At 36.7% G+C, this 27,472-nt stretch overlaps 1 protein-coding gene across 1 annotated transcript in view; it reads right to left on the reverse strand.

The window, feature by feature from the left end:
* The window catches only part of ABI3BP (ABI family member 3 binding protein), a 233,759-nt gene that overhangs the window by 66,054 nt on the left and 140,233 nt on the right, over positions 1-27,472 (reverse strand). Inside the window, 18 exon segments of the mRNA XM_079101410.1 lie at positions 901-957; positions 2,195-2,278; positions 3,056-3,115; positions 4,181-4,264; positions 5,049-5,093; positions 6,529-6,612; positions 7,436-7,495; positions 9,294-9,353; positions 11,063-11,146; positions 14,499-14,531; positions 15,831-15,920; positions 16,719-16,778; positions 18,119-18,166; positions 18,902-18,976; positions 19,082-19,144; positions 20,255-20,302; positions 20,753-20,833; positions 22,457-22,498. Of these exon segments, the coding sequence (XP_078957536.1) occupies positions 901-957; positions 2,195-2,278; positions 3,056-3,115; positions 4,181-4,264; positions 5,049-5,093; positions 6,529-6,612; positions 7,436-7,495; positions 9,294-9,353; positions 11,063-11,146; positions 14,499-14,531; positions 15,831-15,920; positions 16,719-16,778; positions 18,119-18,166; positions 18,902-18,976; positions 19,082-19,144; positions 20,255-20,302; positions 20,753-20,833; positions 22,457-22,498 (1,158 nt within the window).

A 27,472-nucleotide genomic window follows, 5' to 3' on the forward strand; every position in this document is an offset into this window, starting at 1 on the left:
CCCTTGCTGTTAGGTCTATTTGGCAAGCTCATTACACATTTAAATAATATATGCTCTTCTGATGGCACTGATAAAAAGCATTCATTAGGTTTCTTGTACTTCTGTAGAAGATGAAATGACTGTCTAATGTTTTTGCTTACTATTTATTTATGAGTATAAAAAATTCGTATGTTTGAAAGCATAAAGAACACCACCGAATGTATGATTACACTACTAGTATGACTCAGCACCATGTACAGCCACGAGAATGAGAAGTTATGCTCCACTTGTGTCAAAATGCATTCCACTATCATGAATAACTAATTAGAATAATAAAAAAAAGAACACCACCAAACTGATCTGATAAGAATACAAAGTGGCCCTTGATGCAATAAAAGTTAAGAAATACTATTAAACCTGTTAGAGGAGAATGAGTTAGTCTACCCTATTGTAGAAGCTATCACTTAAATATTCCAAGTTGGGCCCATTAAAAATGTTTGACAATGTACTACAGACATCATTCCTTAAAACAGCAGATCCATAGACCCCAGAATAGTAAAAAGGAATTTGGCAAAAAAATGATATTTCCACAATTGTTGAGGGATAAGAAATCTAAATAAGTGATGTAGAGTTTGAAACATAGCTTTAATCAGTGCTGTTTAAGCAAATGTACACGTTCACAAGATATAATGCTGAGCAGTTACATGGAAGTTTGAAGTTCTGAAATTAGTTCATGCACAGTTATCTTAAATTCAACTAATGATCTGATATAGAGCACAGCATAATTTCAAGAGAAAGACTAATGGGATGATATCAGAGGGTGATGAAATGGTCCTATGATGCAGAAGAACCTGCAATACAATGGTAATGGTATGATAATGGACAAGAAAAGCATAATTGCAGACACAGCATTCTCATTACCCATGGTTTCTGGAGCTTCAGTTCTAAGAGTACCAGGTTCAAGATCTGTAGCAGGAACTAATTAAAAGCAAAGAAACAAATGTGTATGAAAATCAGCAAATTAAACATCACCAATATAATATTGCTTCAGTAGGTATATGGCAATTAATTTCTGAAATTTAATATTTGTAACCTGGAGATTTGGTTACCTTATAGCCAGGTAAACATTCTTTCAGGAGGTGCTCAGCCACAGCTTACACAATCTGCTAAGCATCTCAATAAAGTCAGCACAAAAATCTCCTAGGTAACTGGCATTTGATTCCAAGTATTGTAGAAAGCTGCCCTAGAAACCTCAGACATTTCACCAAAGATGTTCATACTTATCTAACTATTCTGTAATTACTGGAGTTTTTGGTAGAAGCTTTAAGAAAAGAACATGTCTAAAATTGCATGGGTTCAATAAATAGCTTGTATGTTTGAAAGGAGAAAGTAGCAAATAATAAAGCACAGTGAATCATAACCATCTTGTTGAGAACTTGTGTTTGGAAATAGACTGAGTATTCAAACAAAGGTACTCAACAAATCAAGATAATGAATAGTCACTCAGTGTGTGGTACTCAGTAGAGAAGCTCTCTGCTCTAGTCACAAACATGCAGTACTCTAAAGTAGATGGGAAAGATCACTGATGCTCTGGGAAAAGATCCAACCTTTTGAACCATACCTTCAAGGTTTGCTTAACTGCACTTATAGACCTCTCCAAACAACTACCATCACAACCCAGAAGTAGGATTTCACTTGTTCTAGGAAGCTGTGCCCCACATTGGGCTCCCCACCTCCCTTCTGTCTCTTTTCATCTCCAACACTTTAAAAGCAACTATTTTCCAACTCTTGATTCCTGTCCCTCACAAACTTTTCTTTCTCTAAGTTCATAGGTGCTTACAGCACTCTAAAACCAAGTTTGATTGGCAACCACCACGTGCTGTGATAAGATGGAACGCTCTTAATGTTCATTTCTTGAAATAAAAATACTTTGGCTCTATTTAAGACATTTTGGCTTTAAGAAAAGGATGGAATGAAATAAGTAGTAGTAAATGTGATGCATAATAATAGAGAAGATCCTTATGCGGAAAGATGGAGGAGTTCAGCTGCCACTCACATCTCCTGCTGTGTTTTCTCTTGGAAACGTGACAGTGGCAGCAGCTGTAGATCACTTTGTGCCTTCCCCAACATAGGCTGTCACTTCCACCAGAGGCACTAACCCTGGTTCCCCAAGAGCTGCTAGGAGGTACCCCCTTAATCAGAAACCCACATTTACCCAGTTTCGTTTGAGGAGCCTTAGGACTTGGTGTGGTTTTAGGTTTGGGACGTGGGCGACGGGTTCGTTTTGATGTTTTGGGAGCTGAGGAAAGAAAACCTTCAGTCATTACAGAGTCTATAGTTCAAAAGTAAAAGAAGCGTAACACATGGCTCTAAGTTTCCTAAAACTTATTTAATTTTTTTCATATTTTAGGGAATTTGTCTTTTGCAACTATCACCTTTATTATTACAGCCTGTTTCCTTTTATGATTCAAAGTCCATTAGAGTAAGTCATGAATAAAATGGAATTTTTAATTCAAGAAGTGAAGAGCAGATGATAGAACTCTGACAGAATAAAATGTTTGGGAGTCACTGCTAAAAGTATCAGAGTGACCGTGGTGATCAATTGCAAGGTCTTTAATAGTTGACTAAAATAAGACCACAACCAGACTGTCAAAGAACAAATATCACACAGATAGCCGAAATGAACGAATGAATGAATAATTAAGCAAACACAAGAACTTTTAGATCCACAAAGAAACTTTCTGGCATGGTAATAATTGTTGGAGCCAAGAAAATTGCTTTTTAAAATTACCTTTAAACAAAACACTGGTTGAAAACACACAAGATGATGAAACAATTTCAGATGGTTATATGCCCAACAGATGACCTTAATTAGGTTCAGATGAGTCTCTTAAAAACAAGAGGTGACTTGTTTTAAGAGTCAGAGTTTAGAATATTTTGAGAATGAACAGTGTAATGGAATGACAAGAGACAACAGTGCAGTCTTACAAAGCAGAAGAAACCAGGGCTGTGATTTTGATGCACCGAGTCTGACAATGGGGAAGGGCACTTACAGAGGACTGCAGTGTGTTATTACCTTCTGTTGTCACCCACGTCTCAGTTTTGAGTGTCACAGGTTCAAGACCTGCAGTAGGAACTAGCCAAAATATTGAACAAAATTGCTTTGAATGAATGAAAACAAAATATTTTCTTCTAAATGCATCTTTCTAGTATCATATAGTTAGTAGAACTACATAGCAACTTTAAAAAACTGTTACACTAGAACAGGATATAGTTGATTTCCTAATATTTGACCATACCTAACTTAGGTGCTTCTTATTTTTCATTCTTTGATTATCTAATAATCCAAAGTAGAATATGTAGCTATTGCTGAGAGCTCGTCTTTGGAGAGACTGAGAGGCCTCGTAATAGTGAATTGATTGAGGTATTCCTCCGTTCGCAGCAAAGAAAGAGCACGCTTTCATGGGGAGAGCAAATCTGCACTGCTCCACCATGCTCTAAGGATCTCCATGGGGCAGAGGCAGAAAGGTGTCCACTCCCACTTGAAGACATGCCCTGCATCAGTATTTCAGTTGCACTCTTCTGGTTGGTCTCCGCTTTGTTCTCCTCTTTCTGATTTTATTCCTTCTACCCTTCTGCTTATCCATGGCCTATGGTGATTTTAAGACTCCACCCCTTAATCTTAAATCCCTGTTCACATATTTATGTACCTACATATCTTATTGGTAGCACCACAAAATCAACCTTGTGTTTGCATAGCCACTGCCTAATGCCATTTTCTATCTTATTTATAAGGGAATGGCTTCTATTCTTAGCTCTCTTTCTGGTTTGAGGACCAAAACACATCTATTTTGGTGTATACCTCAAAATATGCATAGGATTTGGAGGATACCAAAGGCAATTGATGTTTTTTTTTTTTATTTGAACTCAATATGTCTAAATATTTATTTTCAAAAGGTAAATGGAAGTATTTAAAATGCACAGAGAGGGAAGACTGTGCACAGAAGGCTCAAGGCAATCAGTGGCCCCACAGCTCTCCCCCAGCTGTGGTCCTCTGAATATCTCTATAGCGGAAACTGCTGCTGTCCATGCATTGCACCCTCACTCTCAAAGGGGGTACTCTTCCTCCCAACTACTGAGCTTACTTGAGACCCTACTAGGTTAGGTGGCTGAGACTTTTAACCAGGAATACATGGTTTACCTGGTTTGGACTCAGGTGCTTCAGGAGTTGGCATGGGTTTTGGTTTGGGATGTGGACGAGTTATCCATTGTGATGTTTTGGGAGCTGAAGGAAGAAAGTTTGGGGTTACTACATACATTATCTATGATTTACTACATACATTATCTATGATTCTGGGAGCTATGCAAGGAGAAAATATGACTCTAGACTTTAAAGCTGTTTAGAATTAGATATTTGCTTTTTTAGATTTCTGTCTCAAAGGGCAAATAAATACACATGTACTTATAATAAATCTTCTGTTATAGTAAGAAATTCTTTGAAGACAAATTCATCTTTTAACTGAATGAATAAAGACTAGTAACTACAAAGTCTCATAGGGCATCTAGACTGGCACCAAAATGTTTAGAAACGATTGTTAAATTTGAATGGAAAATGAGGGACAATCCCACTAAATCTGTAATTGGATTTTTCAATCTTTGACATATTTTCTATGTAACTATTAAAATAAGAATATAGTATTGCTTAAATAAAAAAAGACAATAAAATCATATGCAAATAGAAAAATAAAAGAAAGATTGCAATGTAAACTTGCAATGGATCTTCCTGGTCCTATGAGAGTTGTGAATAGGTTTATCTGTCTGGGGATGAGGGTGGGCAGGCCAAGACTTGCGGTATGTTCAAAGCAGAGCATTAATACAAACACTGCTTCAACAAAACAGTGACATGACAATTTCAAGGAGGTTACATGGCAAATAAATGATCTAAAGCAGGTTTGTGCACAATGGTTCTCTTAAACACAACATATAATTTAAGAGCCTTCCTAGTTTTTAGAAGAATATAATGAATGACCACAAAGAATGATATTGTTTTTACCGTGTATTCACATTACCTAATGTTGTTTGTGGGGCCTCAGGTTCAAGGGCTATGGCAGGAACTGACCAAAATAACACAATAAACAAAAAAGATTTAAAGATATATAACAGGTATAACAAATTAGAACATTCACATCCAAGCAAATCTTATAAGCATATGAATTCTTCTAAGGAAAAAAAAAAAAAAAAGAAAAGCAATTAACTTCTTAAGTGAGGGAAACAATATAAACTTGTTCTTTGAAGACTTAGTCATGTTTGGTCTTAGGCTTAGTTTTTTTATTTTATTTTTTTAGTTATAGGTGGACACCTTTATTTTTACTTATTTATTTTTATGTGGTGCTGAGGATCAAACCCAGTGCCTCACACGTGCTAGGCAAGCACTCTACCGCTGAGCCATAAAACCAGCCCTGGCTTCGTTTTTTAACCACTTTGAGAATCTTAAAGAGGTCAGCATGAAATTCTTCTAGGTATTAAATGAATTTTTATATGGAAAACTCTTCACTTGAAAATACTTTAATGCATTTACTTAATATATACTTAAATTGTTTATTGAAATAATTGCTCTGTACTTCTACAGGAGCTGAACATGAGTACCTACTATATTTAAGTAAACAGAGATGCAAAATAGTTCATATGTTTGAAACATTAAAAAAGTTAACTGGCACAGTGGCCTATATTAACCTTGACAAGAACTCATCTTTGGAAAGAGTCTGAAACCTCTCTCCAAACTATGACATATGAGACAGCAAAATAAGGATAGTCACCAATGTATAGTGCCCAGAAAATCTGTCTGCGTTAAGTCCACAAAAAGCAGAAATTAAAGATTGTAGATGTCTGTATCCTATATAAGTTCCCAAATCAAATCCTCTTTCAACCAGCCTGATAGATCCTTCCAAATGTAGCATCTTCAACAACTTTATTCTGGCCATCTCAAGGTAGTCCATCTGGACCAGCTGCCTTTCTGGCTGACCTCCACATATGTCTAAGCCTTTGGCTTTGGTTCTTTCTTTCCTCTACTGATCCAAATTCTGCAGTGGGTCCAAGGTGCAAGTCTATCCAAAGGATCTTTTCCTTTGCCAGATCATTGCTTTATGTTTGCATCATGCAGTGACATCTATAATTCTGCCATTTTAGAAGTAAAACCACAGGTAGCATATCACCCATAGTTGATGATGTAAGAATAGAAACATGCAGGGGACTTGCACGATTTATTTACTCAAACTAAACATAATTTGAATGCCATTTGATAGTAAGAAATATACTAAATGTGTAATTTGGAAGAATAGTCTCACATAGTAAGAACAAGGTTTTCTGGCACCAGCTGAGTCTCACCCAGTCACATTCTCCTTGCAAAATGGGCAGAGATGTTATTCTGAGGGCTCAAGACCTCACACTCAGGGAGAACAAGAGCTATTACTTCCTGGAATTGGTTGCTTTGAGTCCCCACTGGAACAGGCTACCAGGGCTCACCCTTAACCCAAGTAATGACAGATTTACCCAGTTTTGTCTGAGGCACTTGAGATCTTGGTGTGGTTTTAGGCCTGGGTCGTGGACGCCGGGTTCTCTGTGGTATTTTGGGTGCTGAAGGAAGAAAAGCCTTATGTCACTCTAGATCTTATAATTCTGGATACTGAGGAGAGGATTTTTCCAAAACTTGTCAGATTTTCTAAATTTCTGACAAGAAATTGACAAGTTACTTTTGACAAGTTACTCTGTAATTCTTTTTATACCTAAGTGTCTTCTTTTTGTCATTGATGGTGCTTTGGAGGAAACTCACACACAGTTGAGTTTCTTACTCAAGGCATGAAGAATAGTACTAGTATTGAGAAAGTCATAGAACTTCCTCATTTGGGATCAAATGATTTTAAAGGAGTGTTTAATGAAAGGGAAGGAGAAATCAGGGTCACATTAATGAAGAGATGAAGATTTCAAATTTGGGTAATTTCCTATGTGTCAAATTAGTAATAAAATATATCATTACTTAAAGCACCAACAAAGAAACAAACACACCATGCAAAGAATTTTTAAAAATTTTAGAAACTTAAATGTGCAAAGGAGCATTAGAGTATTTGTTATTGCTGATCAGCCTAGAGAAGAAATAGATCTCAATTTGTTTAAAACCCAGCTTGACTACAGAACATTGAGGGAAGTGCAAGACAACATGACAATTTTAAATGTGCCACATGGAAGATAAAGGTTTGCACTAAGCTCGTGCCTGCTCTCATAAAAACAATAGGAAACTTGTTTTTAAGAGGCTTCAAACTCTTCAGAAGGTAGAAGTGGTTGAAAGGCAACAGAAGATGACGGCTGCCATCTCAAAGGTAGAAAAGCCCACGTCACAGGGATGGAGATTGAGTGGACTGTACAAGAGCAGCAAAAACTTGGCAAATGCACAGATTGTTACCTAGTGTTGTCCCAGGGGTCTCAGTTCTAAAAGTAACAGGTTCAAGGTCTGTAACGGGAACTGAAGCAACAAAATAACATTTGAAAACTGTATGAAGAGCCACAACATACACTTCAGAATGAGACTTTTCAGTGTAATATTGCCTCTAGAATGCATGATTTTAGAGTGTCTGGCTGAAGGGTGTTATGAACTGGATTGTGTGTGCCCCCCACATTCATATGCTGAAGCCCTAACCTCCAGTGTCACTATATTTGGAGACAGAACCTTTAAATAGGGAGCACGGGTTAAATGGGGTCGTAAGTGTGGTATTCTAATCCATTCTGACCAATATCCTTTTCAGAAGTCAAGGAGACACCAGGATTACATGCCCATAAACTAAAGGCCTTGTAAGGTCAAAGCAGGAAGGTGGCCTGCCAACAACTTGATCTTGGACTTCTATCCTCCAGAACTGTGAGAAAATTGGCTTCTGTTGTTCAGGCCACCCACTGTGCAGGACTTTGGCATGGCAGACCTACTTAGCTAACTCAAAGTATGATCATTCTGTCCAGGCTGGCCAAACTGTAGCTAGGTCTCCATCTCACAAGATAGTTATCACCTTTGGTTTTGTTTAGCACTAGAGGCAAATGACATTTTTACCCATATTCTTAAATATGTTTCTAACCAGTCTCAAGAAACATGTGAAAAACTAACTCATACTTTCTTGGGTGCTAAATAGATAGAATGCCTACCAGGTTTAATCAAATTATGACTGCAAAAAAAAAAGGGGGGGGGTTCTGAAATATCCAAGCAGCAAATATGCAATAATTAAAAATGATTCAACTAGTCTACAGACTAAAAAGATTGACATCTTTCCTATCACTCTGAGTTAGGGGAAAGGTTTTTTGTTATCTCTTCCAATCATAAATTCCTTGCCAAACCTCAGGGGATAACAGGTTTCCAGGATTCCCTCAGTAAGGGATCTGTGAGTTTTTATTTTCAACCAGAGACTGACTCCCAGGCTCCCGAAACCCTTTATTTATCTGGTGACTTCCCAGGCATATGGACTTGGAGTGGCTGTAAGTTTGTGTCCTTTGGGATATTGTTGGAGGTAGAAAGAGATAACCTTTAGTTATTTTAAAACTTAGGTTCTTCAGAGTACAGAGTTTAAAAAATATCTTTGAGTATTACAAAGCTTGATGAATTTTCTCAAGTTTCAGGAAATGTATTTTTTCTAGTACAAAAGTTTTGTCCCTTACTCTGTTACTGTATTGTCCTTTAATGTTGAAGATAGTTTGGAGGCAAAATTCACATACATAATGAAGTTATTAATTCAGAAAGTCAAGATGGATATTTTTGTTTTTAAGCACATCCTTCTAGAGTTCCTTGCCCGGATTAAAATAGTTGAGACTCATTTAAACTTTAGTGGAGAGGAAGAGGAATCAGATTAACACTAAGGATCAAATTCATTATTTAAACTTATAAACCTTGATCATATTGTTATTCAATTCACTAAAACATATTACCCAAATACTAACATATAGGAAAAATAGCCAGAATCAAAGAGAGAAATACAAAGGATTTATAAACTTCTCTATCATAACTTGGTTTGCAGAGCCAGATACTCACTTAATCAGATATGAAATTTACCTTCATAAGAATTCTGGTGAGCCAAAAACAAAGTGATGGGGAAATGTTTTTAAGTAAGTTACAAGGCAGGATGATGTCCCAAACTAAATTCCTGCATGGTTTTCTTACAAACAAGAGGAAATTGTTTTATGCCTATTCAACTCATGTGTAAGGAAGAAGGTAACTAGAGTTACATACAATGTGTTTGACAATGAGCAAAGGAAGCACTTGGTAAAGGTCAGAGTGGCATTACCGAATTCTGCTCCTGGGGCCTCTTTTACAGGTGTAACTGGTTCAAAGACTGTGGTAGGAACTGGATGAAAATAACAAAAACAACAACAAAAACCCAATAAAACATTAAAATTTATAAAAATTCAGAACGCTCAATTCAGAGAGAATTCTACCAGGATAACAACATGTTGCAAGCACCAAGGAAACACAGTTTGCTTGAGTGGAGGGAACACTGTGTCCCTGCCGTCGACGCCAGTTTCTCTCTTAGGAGGGATTGCCACTGATGCTGTATTTAGATAATGGCTATGTAAATTGCTTTGACACTTTTCTCATTCTTTGATGATCTGAATCTAACTAATATACCAAAGCCAACTGCCGTGGTTTGAAACCGGTTTGTGTTCCCCAAGGGTCCCCTGTGATTTAAAGGCGTGGTCTCCAGGGTAACACTGTTGGAGCTTAGTGACAGGTCCTTAGGTCATTGGGGTTGCCAGAAAGTTTGCACCATTCTGTGTAGTTCTGGGACAGCTCCTTGAATTTCTCAAAAGAGGATCATTATACAGCAGAGTACGGAGGCACATGCCTGTAATCCCAGTGACTTGGGAGGCTGAGGCAGGAGGATTGAGAGTTCAAAGTCAGCCTCAGCAAAAGAAAGGCACCAAGCAATTCAGTGCGGCCCTGTTTCTAAATAAAATACAAAATAGGGCTGGGGGTGTGACTCAGAGGTAGAGTGCCCCTGAGTTCAATCCCTGGTTACACCCCCACCACCAAAAAAGAAGAGGATCATTATGAAAGGAACAAGCTTGGCCCCTCCTGAGACGTGATCACTCACTCCTTCACAAGCACCTGCCATTGCTGTCTATGCCAGGAGGTGATGCAGCCAAGAACCAGCCCTCGCCACAACCTGGACTCTGCTGTTTGGACCCCGAGTGCCCAAATCTGTGGGCTAGATAAACCCCTTCTTTACAAGGAGCCTATGCTGAGTATTTTGTTATGATGATGCAAAGCTGACTAATACATAGACCAACCCATCCTATTGGAAACTCATCTCCAGAAAGAACCATGAACTCTGTCCAATTTGAGTAGTCAGGAGGGCAGGATAAGGTGCAGCCATTGTATAGTACAGCGGGACATCCCTCTGTCCAGCACCCAGAGGAAGTCCCAAGGTGTGGGTTCTTGGATGTAATCCAAACTCTGGAGTTCAAAATTTCTCCACTGGTCCTATGGGGCCATCTAGCTATTGCAGTCTCAATGGAATATTCTGACCAATCCCTGGAAAACTGACGGCCTCTGCTAATGAGAAACACTCTGCCTCCCTGGCTCCCATATGTTCCTTTCTCTTTTGAATGTCTCCATAATCCTTCTCCCAGGATGATTTTCCCCTAAGAATGACTTTTTTCTGTTTGTAAATGGTTGGGAAGAAAAACAAAAAAGAAGAGGACTATGCATCAGACAATGTAGCTCCAACAATCTGAAGTATCTTCATTTGCCAAGGCTGCCTAGATGATTACGATCGCTCATAAGACTTTATAGTTACTAAGAAATAACCTCCCAATGGCACAAACATACATTTGTTCTTGAACTGGTTTAGTGGACTATACACTTGATATTTACAAGATGAGCAGAATTGAGTGAGAAATTAAATAGACAGAAGAAAGAAGATTCTAGTCCACAGAGCATAAGACTGGGTTCCCACACCATCTCCCCATTCTATTCCTCATCGCCTGGCCTCATCGTCTCCACTAGGACAGGCCCAGGTGGTTAGCATTCCTTAACCAGGACCTACACATTTACCCAGTTCTGGCTGAGGTGCTTCAGGACTCCGTGTAGTTTTAGGTTTGGGACGAGGACGGCGTGTTCGTTGAGGTACTTTGGGAGCTGAAGGGAGAAAACCTCAGGTTAATGCAGTGTTTTGGTTTCCAAAAGCTGTGTCCAGGATTATGCTTGTTATCATATCCCGAGTTTCAGGAGATATTTTTGAGTTTGAAACATATGCCTCTACATCTTTATATCATTTACATTTCTCTGCAAAACAAAAATCATGCAGAAACATGAGTTGATACATCAAGGCTATTTCAAAGGGGATTCTCACAGAGATTCCTGAATTCAAAAAGCTCCAAAACATTGCTAAGTTATGGTGGGGGTGACATAGGTGTAGTATGATTTCATACTAATGATTATACTTATAATTTAAATTCACTAGTCTAGAACATATTTTCTATTTTACTCCTTACTGAAACAAGACTGTATCATAACCTAAAGTGGTAAAACAAACACAAAATCATGCCCATAATAAAAACAAATGAATTCAGATCTACAAAAAAACCATCACACTATAATAGCTGTACCAATTCACTAAACCTAGATGAGACATAGATGTCAACCACCTTCCCTCCCCCTCTACTATTGATTGTATTTGCCACTCAACAGCAAAGAATGTGATTAAAATGTTACATGGAAGCAGAGACACTAATTCAAAGGTGGTGCACTGTATATATATATATATATATATATATATATATATCAAACTAAATTCATGCTTGGCTCTCTTAAAGACCAGAAACTGTTCTGATATCCTCCAATGTGTTAGGTGATTGAATGACAGGGGATGGTGCAGAAGCCTTGTGAAGGAGGAGAAGCTGTGGTTATGATGGTGCTGAATGGGCAGGAAATGCAGATGCTGAGGAACATGACATGTCATTACCTATTGTCCCTGGAGCCTTAGTCCTAAGAATAACTGGTTCAAGGATCGTGGCAGGAACTGATTAAAAGTAACAAAAGAAACCAAAGAGACCTTGTGAATGCGTGTAATGTTAAAAAAAAAAAAAAACATTCATCTTACCAGTAAAAATAAAATTTCTAGGCTACAAAGTTAATATTCTTAACTCAAGAGAAAACAAAAGGTTTTTTCCTTAGAGTATTTCTCCAAACTTGGGCACACTCATTTGATTCAGAAGATAACCAGTCATAGCATTTGGACTCTGCTGAGCATATCCCTGAGGTCAACTCTAAATCTTGTTCTTGGTTAAATATTTGATTTGAACTAACTTGAACACTGATATACTAGAAAATCTGATTAATTTTTAGAAAAATGTGGCAAAGACAACAAGCACTTTTGTAGAAGCTAAAACCAAAGCAGCACCGACCTTATGCCGTAACCAATAATGACAGATGTAATAAACAATTCATATATTTGAACACTGGTATAGAATAGTAGCCCAACTCTATGGTGATTTCCAATAATTCTTGTCTAGGTCTTAACACCTTTTGTGTATTTTCCTCCCCTTGGGTGTATGTTGATTCTGTGGCTTGCTTCTAATAGGAGAAGGCAAAAGTGATTAGAATATGACTCCCTGTGTGTCTACCATGCTGGCACAGGAGAGAGAAAGACAGAGAGGCAAAGGTGAGGAGGAGGAGAGACTAAGAGAAGGAAGACAGAATGGATTATAAAAAGGCGTTAACTCCAGGAGGAGAGAATTATTGGGGTCACCCTAGGCTTTGTCCACCACACACACAGTAACATCCAAAGAAAGCGGAGATTACACTAAGTTCTTTGTGAATAAGATGAAGAACGATCTCAGCTTTTGTTACAAGTAGGCTGGTTATATTCGGTTCTATGAACAGAAAAGCACAGTCCTGTGCTGAAGCAGAAATTACTGAAGCACAGTGGATCAACTTCAGCCCCTCTGGCTTAATTCATCCCATAGGCCCATTTAACAGGAGAACATCAATAAATTAACCTGCTGGGGAGCCAGCTTCAACATGTTACCTGTTTGTCTTCCTTTATTCTCTCATCCTTCCATTCATTCAAATTCTGTGATTCATTCCTAATTATCCTCAATATTTTCCTCTTCAAAATGTTTACTATTCTCCTAGCATGTACCATTCAAAAAATTATATTACGTTTGCATGAAAATGTTGTCTTATGTTACTTTCTGTTTACAAAGGAATAGCTTTTGTTTCCTACTATGGTGCAAATGAACTGGTAAATAAAACACACCTGTAACTTCTCTTGTATGAGCTGATATGGTTTGGGTGAATTAGAAAGGACTTAATACGAGTAGTTGATTTGAACTGTTAATGCTAGCATGCAGATTAATACTATACTGAGCAAGGTTTACCTTTAAGACAAGAACAGAACCAAATCATAAGAAACAGGAACAAGATGGTAATAAAGGAGATGTCCCAAGAAGCATGCATGAAGTAATTAGCCATCTCACACTGTCCTCATTAATCAGTAGCTTCTACTCTTAAGAGATATAGAGTGCATGTCCCAATATATCATATGTGCTCAGAATGCAGGGTCCTAACTGCGTAGGCTGCAGAGATTCTTAAAACCACACCACATATTTACCCAATCTTTTCAGAGGTACTTCTGGATAGGGCATGATTTTAGTTTTAGGATGTGGATGACAGGTTATTAAAGCTGACGGAAGAAAATTTAGGGTGAACAGGGTGCTGATGGTTCCATTAACTGTGATGAGGATGGTATAACATGGCTCTAAGTTTTCTAAAACTTGTCTTAAGAGTTTGAGTTCAGAAAACTCTGTCACTTTGTATTGAAATTTTCTCCTTTAGTATATTAATAGATTTTCTTTGATAATTGAGAATTCTCCAGAGACAGAAATTACACATATGATTATGTTTAAGAAATGAAGATTAGTAACTATCATTATTTTCTTGAAAGTATCTCCAACCCAGAACTAGTTGCAAACACTGCTCAACTCTAATGGTATGAAGGATGTTCAAATCAACCCTATGTGTTCACTTATAACTTAAGAGAACTAGGTCTGGACAAGCTTTTCACCTGCCAATTTACTAGAGTAAATGCATGAAATTCACTGAAACATCAACAAAGCCAAAAATGACTATATAAAACCTGAAATATAGAAAGTTGCTTAAAGAACTTTCCTGGCATCATCATCGATACTGCATTAGTGGTTCAATGAGGGGCATATAGGGAATCATATTTGGATACTGGCTCTGACAAACTGTTAGTATTCTTCAGACTCCAACCCACATGATGCAATTTCAGGATAGGACATGGAGCTGATAAATGCCTTAAATTAAGTCCAGGCTGTTTTTCTGTTAAAAAGCAAGACAGCCTTCAATACTTTAGGATGAATACTGTCATAGGATGATAATAGAGGGTGGCACCATCATCTATTCAATACCACAGCAAAGTTCAACAGAGAAGAAAAAGCAGTTTCTGAAGATAAAGAAACATTACCTAAAGATGGCCCAGGAGTCACAAGTCCAAAGTCTGGTGCAAGGAGTGATCCAAAGCAATTTAAAAAAGAAAATGTTAAACACATGAGAAAAAAGCCATCCAATTCTCCTAAAAATGAACTTTACTGCTTGAGCTTTGGTTTTATAGCCTTTTTAAAAAGGAAGATTTTAAAAATTCTTAAGTGAGGGTCCATAGACATTTGTATATAACATAGTTATATCCTTAGGATCTCTACAAGGTGAAATAGCAATTTTGCTTGTTTCTATATTATCTGATAATGAAAAACCTTTTTAAGAAAACTATTTAGGGATCTATTTAATGCTTATGAGCAAAGAATGTGAAACTATAATTTATAACACTGTAGATTAGAAAACAAAACCCTAGGTCATAATAAAAGCAATTGTTGATGTATTTAAACAGATGCAAGTGATGAATATCCAAAGAACCAATGCTCTTGTTTGTTAAGAGACCACTTTGGAAAAAGACCAAGACCTTTGTCAAAACAAAGGCAAGCAAAGAGCTAGATATAGAGGGTCATTAAATCAATGGAACTTGTTAGTGCATCTCTGTTACCAGGACAGAAAAGACCTGACCCTGAAGGACAGGGGAGTATGCCAGTTGGCTCACATCCAGTCACTAAGGGGGCATTCAAGGTCCTCTTTGAGTGCCCTCTCAAAAGAGCATGGCTGTCCAGCTAAGCAAACACTGCCTTTCTCATTGTCAGGTTGCACTTCTAACTCCTGTCCTTCTACCGTCACCCGAATACAGCATCCTCTTCCCTCTGTTGATATGATTGCTGCCCATCCTGCTAACAAATCTACAAATTCTACAAACTTCAAGATTCCAGTTACTCCCCATTATTCACATCAGCCCACAGATTCTTTGCTTCTCTAAGAATTAACTATGTGCTTAACAGTGGATAAAACTTAATAAATATTTGCTTTTCCTCAACATTCCTTATATCTTAACAAGAGCAGCTTCCTTTCTCAACTGGTCATTTGTTATTTCTAAACTATCCCTCACAGATGCTAATGTGAACTTTAATAAAACTTGCGGCTCCTCAAATTAAACATGCTGACTAGACTCCTAACTAGATGAGTTGTGCTGAGCCAGAATTAAAAAAGAAAATGTAACTGAATGTCAGAAAACGAAAATACTCAGGTACCAGGAGTATTAAGCAGCCAGAGCACTGTGCTGGTAGCAGCTGATTTTTGTGACTTGGGTCTTCACCCTAAAGGGTCATGGAGGTAACACTAAGTCGCACGTTCAACTGCCACCACAGTGCCACATCCAACGGGGTTCCATAGGGACCAGGAACCATATATTATTTACCTGGTTTAGTCTGAGGTATCTTTGGACTCGGAGTGGTTTTTTGTTTGGGGCGAGGACGACGAGTTCTTGCTCGCTGTGGTTTTTTTGGAGCTAAAGAAAGGAAACTGGTTATTATAGTCATGACTCCAGAAACTAAAGAAAGAATTACACAGGATTCTAGGATTACTATAAACTTCCTAGATTTTCTTGAGTCTTGAGAAAAACATGTCTCTTTGGTTTGGAAGTTTCTTCTGGTCATCTTTATGACCAGAAACTTATTTTGGTCTACTGATAATTCTTTTGAGAAACACAAACTATGTAACATTATTTTACTATTCTGAAAACTATGTTGTTAGTTGTTGGTATCAGGTTTTTGGACCCAAGTTTACCTGCTTTCAGAAGATTATACTTAGAAATGACATTGTTTAGGCATATAATCCATTAAAAATTATTAGAATAAGCACATTTCTTTTCATAAAAATCATTGGTGCATAATAAATATCCAGCATATTCTGAAAGAACAGAAATCCAGACACCCCCAGAATAATAATTGATGCTGAAAGGGCAGGCACTCCTGAAATTCAGCTTTAACAAAGAATACTATTTAAGCAGACACACAGATTCTATAAAGCACTGATAAGCTGGCAATATGAGAGAGAGATTATTGGCACTTGCTGCTTACAGGCTTATAACCAAGTCATGTATTTTAAGTGCTTTCAATATGTTGAAACTGAGGACAATAGTTGAATGACAAGAGAGGATGACAAGAAAACCTTATGAGAGAGAGAGAGAGAGAGAGAGAGAGAGAGAGAGAGAGAAAACCTTGGCCCAGAGAGACAGAGAGAGAGAAGGAGAGAGAGAGGATTATGAGCAGAAAATATATGTACTAAAGACAGAAAAGGCCATTACCTAATGTTGTCACAGGAGCCTCAGTTTTCAGAATTATAGGTTTAACATCTGTGGTAGAAGCTGAACAAAAGTAATACAATAAACAATGGAGATTAAGAAAAATAGACAAAGAAAAAGTCTTGAAAATGAATCTTCTTAACCTTATCATGTTTGAAAATCATTTCTTAACTCTGGGCAAATATATTTGCTATCTTCAATAACTGGCCATACTTTATCTTACAGAACAAGCATACCTTTTGGACTCCGTATAGCCATGAGACCAATGTAAAGTATTTTTCTGGGTTTGACTATCTGATTCTAATTATATTAGAAAGCTGACTCTAAGAATATCTCTCAGGTGTCTGACAAGCAATTATAAATAACTCCAGAAATTATTATAAAAGCTTCTGTTGGTATTTGAAAGGTTTGCCCCATCATTATTAATTTGTTTTGAGGGGTGATGGCTGTGAAAAGAATTAGAAAAATGTTAATCAGTCTATTTACTGGAGCTTTGTGACAATTGTGCAAAGAACAATTTGTGCCTTTTTTCAAAATAAGTATGAAGTTGCTCCTTACTATGTTTCCTTATTCACTTATGAATAAATAGGGAACAATTAGAAATAGAGATGATTAAAACAAAAAGTCTAAAAGGTAATATTGCAATTTTTTTTTTATCTCAATGAACAGGCTTTTTATACTTCTATAATATTTTGAATGACATAGTTTTGAACTATGGTCCCCACTTTTTGTTAAATCCAGAAAGTTACACATAATACTCAAAACTTCTCATCACCAAAACCTTTTAAGCATTTATACAGAGACTGACTTTCCAGGTGTTTAAGACACCATAGTACAAAGTTGGCTTAATCCACATCTGAGAGCATAGAAGAGCTGCACAACATTTATAACTGATTACTTTCAAACAAAAACAAAGAATCCATATTTTGTTTGAAATAGTGTCACAAGATGAATTTATCAATGTAAAGGTTCAGTTTCATTTGAAGAGTATGGAATCAAGGAAGAAAGGGCTTTTACAGAGGCAATGACATGTCATTAAGCTCCTTACAAACACACTGAGTTTTCCTTGCTCTCCTCCCATAACCAAAAACGGTACAAACATACAAGCAGAGAGGTTCAGAAATTTTCTTATCTGAAGGGAAGACAGACAGAGCACCCAGGACTCTTAAGTGTCAAGTGCTGTAAGCAGCCTGAATAGATGCAGATGAGTGAAGAAAGAATCACACTCAGGTGCTACAAGTGGAGCAGGTGTAAGAATGCTTAACAGATGTTAAGGTGGCCTTTCATAGAGTAAACAATATTTGGAAACCGAGAGGATGAATGTACATGAGGGAATACAGATAATGACAAAAGAGAAGAGAGGGGCAAGCTCAGAAAAACATGGACTGAGAAGGCACTGTTACCTATAGTTGCAGAGGGAGCTTCAGTCTCAACTGTAACAGGCTCAAAGACTGCATCATAGAAGATAAACACAAGTAAAAAAATATAAGTAATGTTCAGGTACTTGTTGATGCTTAATTCAGAGGATACAGAACCTGGTTTGTTCTAACTTGATATAGACTACCTTCTTGATAGGCTATTTTTTTTTTTTTTTTTTATGAGAGATGCTCTCTTAGCAAATTATAATTTTATTCTAATTGGAATCTTTTAGGAGAAAATTTCCATTACAAAACAGTTGGATTTTCAGAACTATTGTATATATATATATCTTCTTATTTGTTAGAAAAATACTCAGTTATTACTGTTTAAAATGCCAGTAGGGTATTTTAAAGGAAGCCAATCCCTGGCTATCAGGACATTCTTAAGCTATGCACATTAAGGAAGAAAACAGGATCAGTTTCCCATGTGTACTTCCCAAAAGTGCTTACCCAAATCACCTTCAAAAACGTTCCAGACACACAAAAGTCAACCTTCTATACATTACAAGTTCAGAGAATAAGGCCAAAAAATGCTTTAAGAAAATGGAATCCATCCAACAATCAAGTATAAAATCAACCAATTTTCCATACATTGATTTCTTCATTTAGCACTCAAAATATTAGTGTGGCTACTTTGAGAAGATAATGAACAAAGCAATGATTCGGGTTTCTGTGATTTATGTGATATGTAAACATTTGCAGCAATATTTTCAATAACATTTCCAAAGAAAAAACCTTGTTAAGCTAAAGCATGGAAATTATGTTTACCAGATTTAGTTGGTGAGATGTCTGGTTTTGCTGAGGTTTTGGGCTTAGGAAGTAATTGCTTTGGTGGTTTTGAATCTGAAGAAAAAAGGGTGCTATAATTAGTGCCATAGCTGAGCTGTGAAGGTAAAGATTAATGTTATTTACACCAGTTTTCTTATTATAGGTCAAGATGGTGATTACCAGGCTGGATTTGTGGTACATCTGGTCTGCGTGTGGTTTTAGGTCTCTTGGTTGTTTTTGGTGCTGAAGAAAAAGGTATTTAAAATTAACATAATGATCACGGCTGTGACTATCAAAACTAAGGATGCATAAGCTGAGCAAAGACAGAGTATAAATTCAATGAATACATTAAAATCAATTCCTGGGGTGCAAGAAGGGCGGGAAGACTGTCCATTTTAACAACACACTTGCATCATTGACTTTTCCTGAAAGAAAAAAATCCTCAGGAAATGCTTCAAATGTGTCTCTGAGCAAAAGTAATGAGAATTGTCATAAGGCTTTTTTCCCTATATAAATCATTCCAAAATGGGAAAAACTATTTCTATTCCAAAATAGAAATAGTTCTATTTCTTCATTGATAGGTTTATTTGGTATAAAAACAGTAAGATAAAAATGAAAAAGTTGCTTATGAGGAGACCTGGAAAATAGTTCAGAAATACTTGATATTACACATGAGAAATTATGTTGCATGACTATTGATTTCTGGAATTTTTCAAAGTGAAGCAGTGACAAATTGATTGTGGATGCTGACAAGTTACAAACAAATAATTATAGATACCGGTATTAGTCACCAACATTAGTACTAAAAACAGTGAGACTATCTTGGGACTTTTAATGTTTTCAAGGTACAAAGACCACAACTAATTTTACACTGGACCCTTGACCAAGAACAACCTCTGGTTATCCAAACATCCTCAAAAGCATTTTTCAAATAAACAAAAAAGCTGAAGAAGATATTACTCATGCTGCTTCTTAAGAAAGTCTTACAAGTTGAATAAGCAAAGCAATAAAATTATAGCCACAGCACTAGAAAGCATTTTTGCCATTTTTTTCAGTCCAGAATGAGCCCAGAAGTCACACCAGGACACATGTGACTGAAGGAGAAGGTCAGCAGAGAACCAGGAAGTCGCGTCCAAGACCACAGACCTTCCCTAAATGAGCACACCAGATTCTTCGAGAAAAATTCTCCTATCTTTAGGTTCTTCGGACCCAGATAGGAAATGGGAAGCATGGGATGAACTGTGAAGGGGTGATGGGGGTCATAGGGGAGCAGAACTGCAGTCATGCCTCGGGTGGAGAGCAAGAAGAGCAAAAGTGACAACCCGTGACCGCAACCGGAGTGGGTAGAATTACCGATTGTGGGAACCAAGAGCTCCGGCTGTACTGTGGCTGGTTCCAGAGCTACAGAAGCAAAATACCAAGAATACCAGTTATATTAAGAAGTGGAATGGGGAGGAAGGAGACATCACACCTCTAGTTAGGATGCTCTACCTAAACTGTGTACTTTTTCTGAATGTGATTTCCCACTTATTTTTCCCATTTACCCCTTTTTGCCTATTGCTTTCCCACACCTCATCTGCCATGAATAAGAATCAGATGTAAGATTTTTAAGGTGCCTTACTTTGATAATCCACTTAGACCAGTTTTCTAATAACTGTGTGCCTAATAACTACAAATATGAATACTTTATGTAAAATACACAAATATACAAAGAATATAGATGGTTAAATATAAAAATCAATGATTATTAGTTTCTAAAATCTAGTTACTGGGGTAGCTGGTGGCTACTGAAGCAGAGGCTATTACATGCTACTTTCTATGTTAAATTGGAACCTTAAACACCACATTTACCAGGTTTGGACTTGGGTACATCTGGACTGCGTGTGGTTTTAGGGCGGGGGCGACGACCTGGTCTTTTGGTCTTTGGTGGAGCTAAAGAAGGAAAATAGTTAGTTAATACAGGAAAGTGACTCTATAAACTGACAATAAATATTACATATATCTTAAAAAGCATATTTAAGCCATTTGAATTATTGTGGATACTTCTGCTTTGTAACTATCATTATTTACTCAAAGTGTTGAATATTTTTTTTTTTTTTGTCAGAGTTGTAAACTCCCTCTTTTTCCATTTTGAGATGGGAAATCTCAAGAACAGTATAGTTTAGAGGAAACAGTCACATAAAAAACAATTGAAGGTATATGTAGCTCAAAAGGAACATGAGAAAGATTGCTTTGAGAAGCCACTCAGGATAAAAACTAAAATTTATTTGACTTACAATTCAAAATGAAGTTTTTCACTTAGCATTTTAAAAATATACATATCTGCAATATTCAAAAGTCTTTATATTCGGAAATTATTTCAGGGAGGCAACTTAAAAGTGATATATATTTATAAACTACATGTACAGGATTTAAGTTTTTTTCCAGGATAGAAGAATGCACAAACAGAAATGGACATTAAAATATTAACCCATGAAAAAAAAAAAAAAAACAAACAAGTATCTTCACACCAATGACCAAAGAAGTATTTCCTAAAGAAGCAAAAACAAACAACCATTAATAAAACTGATTGTATTTAAAAATTAAAAAAAAAATATTAACCCATGAATATGAGCCTGTCAATAAAGACACCAGCAGTTAGAAAAGAGGAAACAAAGGTCAACCCACTGAATAACTGTGTAAGCTTATGTTCCCAGTGTTCCAGGTCCTCAGCATGAAAAATCATCAAGGAGGAATCAAAATCCAAGAGAAAAATGACAAAATTTAAATATGGGATATGCTTAATATTGAATTTTTAGATTGAACAAATACAAAGGGTGAAATTTTGTTCACATAAGTACTTTTTATACTTAAACCAATTTGTGTTTTTAGACAAAATGAATAAAAATGTAGCCAGTCAGTAAAGTCTGGAAAGAGAAATGGAAAAAAAAGTCATGATTCTCATTTGAAAGATGTGAATGTAATAAAGTAACCAGCAGCTCATAATATGAAGGAAAATATGGGTAATTGACTAAGATGCTTCCAGAACACAACACACTTCTTCTTTTTCCCCCCTTTCTTTTGAAGAAAAAGAAGCTGTAATGATTGAGGTTGGGTTGGTTCCTCCCCTCCCCCATCTGTGTGTATCTCCTAGTGACACATCAGGGCATTTGTATCTGGAAAGTTCATAATGCTTTTCAAGAAAGTGCAAATGCTCGAGTTCTGAAAATAAGAAAAAATGCCTCCCAAAGTGAAAAAGGAAATATGCCGTAGGGTAAGAAGCCAGGAGACCTGCTGGAAATAACCAGGTTAGAACAAGCGAAGGATGAATCCCTAGATTATAGAGCCAGACAACAGAGACTGTGTCAAGTTGAAATCAGCATGGCTTCATGGGTGTCTCAGAGCCTGTGTTCAGTTAAGCACAGGCACAAAGTGGATATTCTGGCAAAATGGCTGGAAAAAAGATTGAAGGACAATTAAGAAATTTAAGAGTAAGTCAAAGCTAAGGGTAAAGTTCAACATGGAAGATGTTAATGAAGATCATTCTTTTTCATTGATTAAAAGAAGCTTCATTACCTTTGGTTGCCTGTGATGGTGGAAGAGTCTGAGGTTCTGGTGCTGCAATAAAAGCAAATCATATCAAAAGCAAGGCTGAAGACCACATCTAAGAAATTCAGTGTTCTTTACCACAAAGTGTTCCCTCCTTGGTGAAAGACTAGTTTCTCCTGGCTTCTGACAGTGATGTTCACTCATCCCACCTTCTTTCCACGAGTCACAATAAAATAATTGAGAAGTCTCATTTTCATTGCTGATATTCAGTTGTGGCCTCACTCCCTGATAGTCTAACAACTGCTCCTGTGACTGAAGAAATACTTATTAAATGGAGATCAGGGTAGCTTCTCAGAGGGGGTCCAGAATTTCCTGTCACCTGCCACTTTATTTCTTGCAGGTTAGCCAGGTTCACCCAATGAAGCAGGAATAGGTGACACACCCACCAGGCCTGTTCCCATACCTGTGCTTAGTTAATGACCCAGCTTTGCTGGATGTGACATTCTTTCACAAAATATAGGAATTAAACTTATAGCCCAAAACGGGGAAGGCATGTTCACATGGTACTCCCTATAGTTACTAGCATCGATTGCTGGTAAACAAATTGATTTACTCATGAAACAATCCATTTGGCTTAGCTATAGTTGTCCAAAGGCATCTTGGATTTCATGAAATGCTGAATAAATCGAATAACAATATCATTTAAAGCTTTTGATAGATAACAGATGCTCGAACTAATAGTAAGTAAATTATACCACATGCTGGATGTGGTTTTGTTATATCACCATATTTGGGCTTTTGAAAAGAACCTATGTCTTCTAATTGTTTTCCTATTATTCTACAGAATAAAAAAAAGTCAATTTTTTCAAGAAGGAAATAAAAAAGGAATTCAATTTTTGAAATGGAAAAAAATTATTTTTCTTTCTCCTTACAGAAAAAAATTGATTACTATGGCACTCACTGACCATCTTAAAAGAATTTATATCATTCTGCTATTTATATATTTCTTGTAATACAATTATTAGGCGTTATCTCTGATATTTCTGGAGAAGAGGGAGTGGCAGGTTTGGGAGAAGTAGTGAAGGAAACTAACTGTAACAATAGTTTTTATATAGCAAGTAAATGGCATCTTAGCATCTGAAATAGAAAATTTATTTATTTATTTATTTTAACAGACTGCATTTGATTCATTGTACACAAATGAGGTACATCATTTCATTTCTATGGCTGTACATGATGTAGATTCACACCATTCGTGTAATCATACATGTACATAGGGTAATGATGCAATGAAATAGAAAATTTAACCACAAGTAATGCGATAATTTTCAACATTTCCAAAAGCAATGTATAATAGCACAAGGTGCAACTTAAAGGCATCATCATTCATTACCATGTCTGTGGCCAAAAATAATCTTTAAGTGAAAATATAGAAGAGTAAAAATTGAGTGTGAAAGAACAAAATTAAAAGGGCAGCAATTTAAAAAAACACCACCACACACCCCAGAGTTTTTATTTCTTAAGAACTTGTCCAGAAATAGATTTTAATAGATAAATGGCAAAGCTATAGTGATGCATCAGACTGAAGTAGACACTAATGTAAATCCTCTGTGTGTGTGAGAGAGAGAGGAAGAAGAATGAACAAGTCTGAGTGTCTCACATGCTATAGGAAAAGGGGGAAGTCAGCATCAATACATGAAATATAATAGATACAATAAAGAATCTACATGTGAAAATAGCAAGGGACAAAAAATTCTTTTTAAAGTTTTTGTTTCTACGTAACTGCCTTCTAAAAGAATAAAAAGTAAATATGACTTGCTGCTGGTAGCATCTTTAAGTTCTTGACCAAGACTGATGAGGATGGAACCCAATCAGTTGAGCACCAAGTTCAACTGCATTCTAACAGCAGGAAAGTTAATGTTCAGTAAGAACAAGTACATCTTGTGGGAAAAAAAGTCTTAAGATGTTAGAGATACAGGTGTAAGATGTTCCATAACAAAGCTGAGTGGCCTGTACATGACCGAACCACAAAACAAAAATATATAATACATTCTTGGATGTGTGACTGGTTTGCAATGCTATCCACTACATGGGGGAGTTGTGTCACACACCCACCTGTGATAGGGGCTCCTTCCCCTTTTTCCACTCACTGAATGTTACTACCATCTTAAAGATAGATCTGTGAGGGAAATGATTCTTATTGTGTGAGGTAGACAAGTCAGGACACGGTTTGTGGCTGTGGCTTTGACACATGTACTGGACTGTACTTAGAAAACAAGTCCAAACCAATGTGGATTTTCACTCTCTAACTTAACCGTCAAGGAAAACCAAAGAAAAGCATCCTGTGTGGAAAATGAAATGGAAAAATGGAGGAGAAGGAGGAGAGTCTGCCGAGGGCAGTGAGTTTGTTAAGTCAAAGATTTGGCAGTTTCTGTGCTCTTGTGAACCTTGTCCAGAAACAGAAATCTGCAAAGCTATAAAAGTGGCCTTCCCTAAAATAAAAATTAAAAAGATAGACCCAACGCCATGGTTTTCGGAGGTCCAGTTAGTACCCTGTATTAAGACCACCCAAGGTCACCTTGAATTCTTGTGTGTAGGTGTTATCCTGAGGTTGTTATGCTTGCTGTGAGAGGAAAAGGTGAATATTCTTAGGTGATTAGAAAGTTTAGAAATCAAAGGAACATAAACATGGTAGCTTCCAAATAAATGTTCTACTTTAAAGGAAATGTCAAATTAAGAAGACTCATTACTCAAGCACCTCCGAATGGTAAGAGCACATCCTTCCACACCCTTCTACCTTGTATTAAGGAATAAATTTCTTCTCAGAAATCTTTTTTTAGAAACCACTGAAATAAATAATGGAACCAATATTTGGAGAAAATTTGATGTTTTTAGATTTATATTATAATAACAGAAATAACATTTACTTAAATTTGGTGACCCAAACATGCAATGATAATATTTCTTGGTCTGCGTGGTAGGAGTCCTCCATTCAAAATAATAGTTACTGCCTTACTCTTAAGCCCTCTAAGCATAATTTTTAAATAAAAGTATATAAAGTCCTTCTCAGATATAGCTGTCAGAATTCTTTAAATGGCTAGGAGTTCGATTTTATAAGCTGTGCTTTGTTCAAATACCCTTTCCAAATGGATGCTTTTCATTCCATTTCTCTGACTCTGAGATTTCATGCAAGCTCAGTCAACTACCCTTTGCCTAATCCCTGATTTCCTTCAGTCTGACACCTACACCTGGAAATCTAACTGCTTCTTTAAGGGATTTATGAGAATTCTTTTTCTAAGCAGTTACATTTTTCTTCCTTATTGCAAAAATAAATCATGCCTACTTAAGCAGAAAATCTCTTACTTTAATAATCCTACCATGTAAACATGTCCATTAATGGAAATGCAAGCTTATAATCCATTAAACATTATAGTGAGGAATATTTCCTGTGCTAAGGGTTTAAAATTTAGATGACAATGACAACAGTTTTCTATAGAAAATCTTGTAAAAAAAAAAATACAAAAGGGCTGTATAAATTCTGTATGGATAGAAAACATGAAGATTTGATCATTCAATATGTTCTACAATCCTTAAGCAGAAAAACGCCTGCTTTTACTTAGGAGAATCCTGTTCTGCAAAAGAGCCTTCCTTTTTTTTTTAAAATTCAGCAAAATAGCCTTAAAATCTCCTGAGAGGTAAACAGAAGCCAGTGTTTAGAAATCAGAAGTCTTTGAAAATAAGAAATTAGAAATCTCTGAGAATAAGAAAAATACAACCTTTTTCTGGTCTTGCAGCTTGAGAAATGAGAAACCCCCAAACAAGGCAGCGTTCTCAGAGGACAGAAACACTGCTCCTTCCAGCTGAAAGGCTATTATTATTTAGTGCAGTCAGAACTCCAGCCAACTTTGGTACTGGAAACTATTTTGTGGTCCTAAACAAGGGGTCCTCCAACCTTCCCATGCCACATTTCTGTTTTCTCTGCACTGGTCATGAACGTAATGACTGCTGCTCAGTTCAGAGCAATGCTGTGATAGCAAAGGGGCTGCTTATGAGGAGATTCTTCCACTGTAGTTTTGCACTTTCCATTAAAAAATATATATCAAAGACTAACATACTAATCAGAAGTTCTTGCTCCAAAGAGCTGCATAAAACAAAATTTCAACCCTTTTGGGAACATATATTAAAAAGTTCAGGGTAAGTACTAGGTTTGGTATGTGTCATTTATGGAATGAGAAGAATTTTAGGTTTCAAAGAAATAAACTGTTTTTTGGGAATTGGAAAAATAAAATAAAAAAATAATGATCAAATCAATATTTAGGCATTAAAAACCTTAAAATAAAATATATGTTAAGTGGAATGAACCCACCATCTTGGAAGACTTTGGAAATATTCCATTAAAAGAACATTTTGTGTTTCACTCGCAGAGAAACACTTAATGGGATACCCTGGTAAGTTTCCATCTGGTTTGGAAAAATGTTTTAAGAGTTAGATATAACACTGCCTCTAAATAGTCATGGTAACTACTCAAAGAAAAGACAATGATTTAACTTGTGATTTTAAAAAATTAGTCCAGTTATTTTGCAATTTTAATATTTCTCAGATATATCTAAAGCATCAAGCAGCAGGTAGAAAACATTCGTTTTCCAAATTAATATTCAAGGAGAAGCATAATGCTATGATCTGATGCTGAAGGAATCCCACTAACCCAAAAGTGAAAGGTCCTTCTTCCCAGTGAATTCTGAACTAGAACTTGAGGGCCTTACTCAAAAAATGAAGCACTGTGTTTATGACTCAGTTTCCAAAACAATGACTGGGGGAGGGAGGGTGGACAGGAAGCAGCAGTGGCTCAGCTGCTGGCACAGGGTGATGTCTGAGTTCTGAGTTCAAATCTATCAACTATAGGGCCAGCTATCCACAAATCATAGCCCATGGTGTTGGTGAAGTCTACGAGATAGTCAGTGTTCTCCAGGATAGCTACTGAGGCAGTCACAAAAGCTGGATACTAGATTTTTCATGGTGAGATTACAAAACAGATTCACTAAA

The sequence above is a fragment of the Sciurus vulgaris genome, assembly GCF_902686455.1.
Source record: "Sciurus vulgaris genome assembly, chromosome: 10".
Taxonomy (NCBI): domain Eukaryota; kingdom Metazoa; phylum Chordata; class Mammalia; order Rodentia; family Sciuridae; genus Sciurus; species Sciurus vulgaris.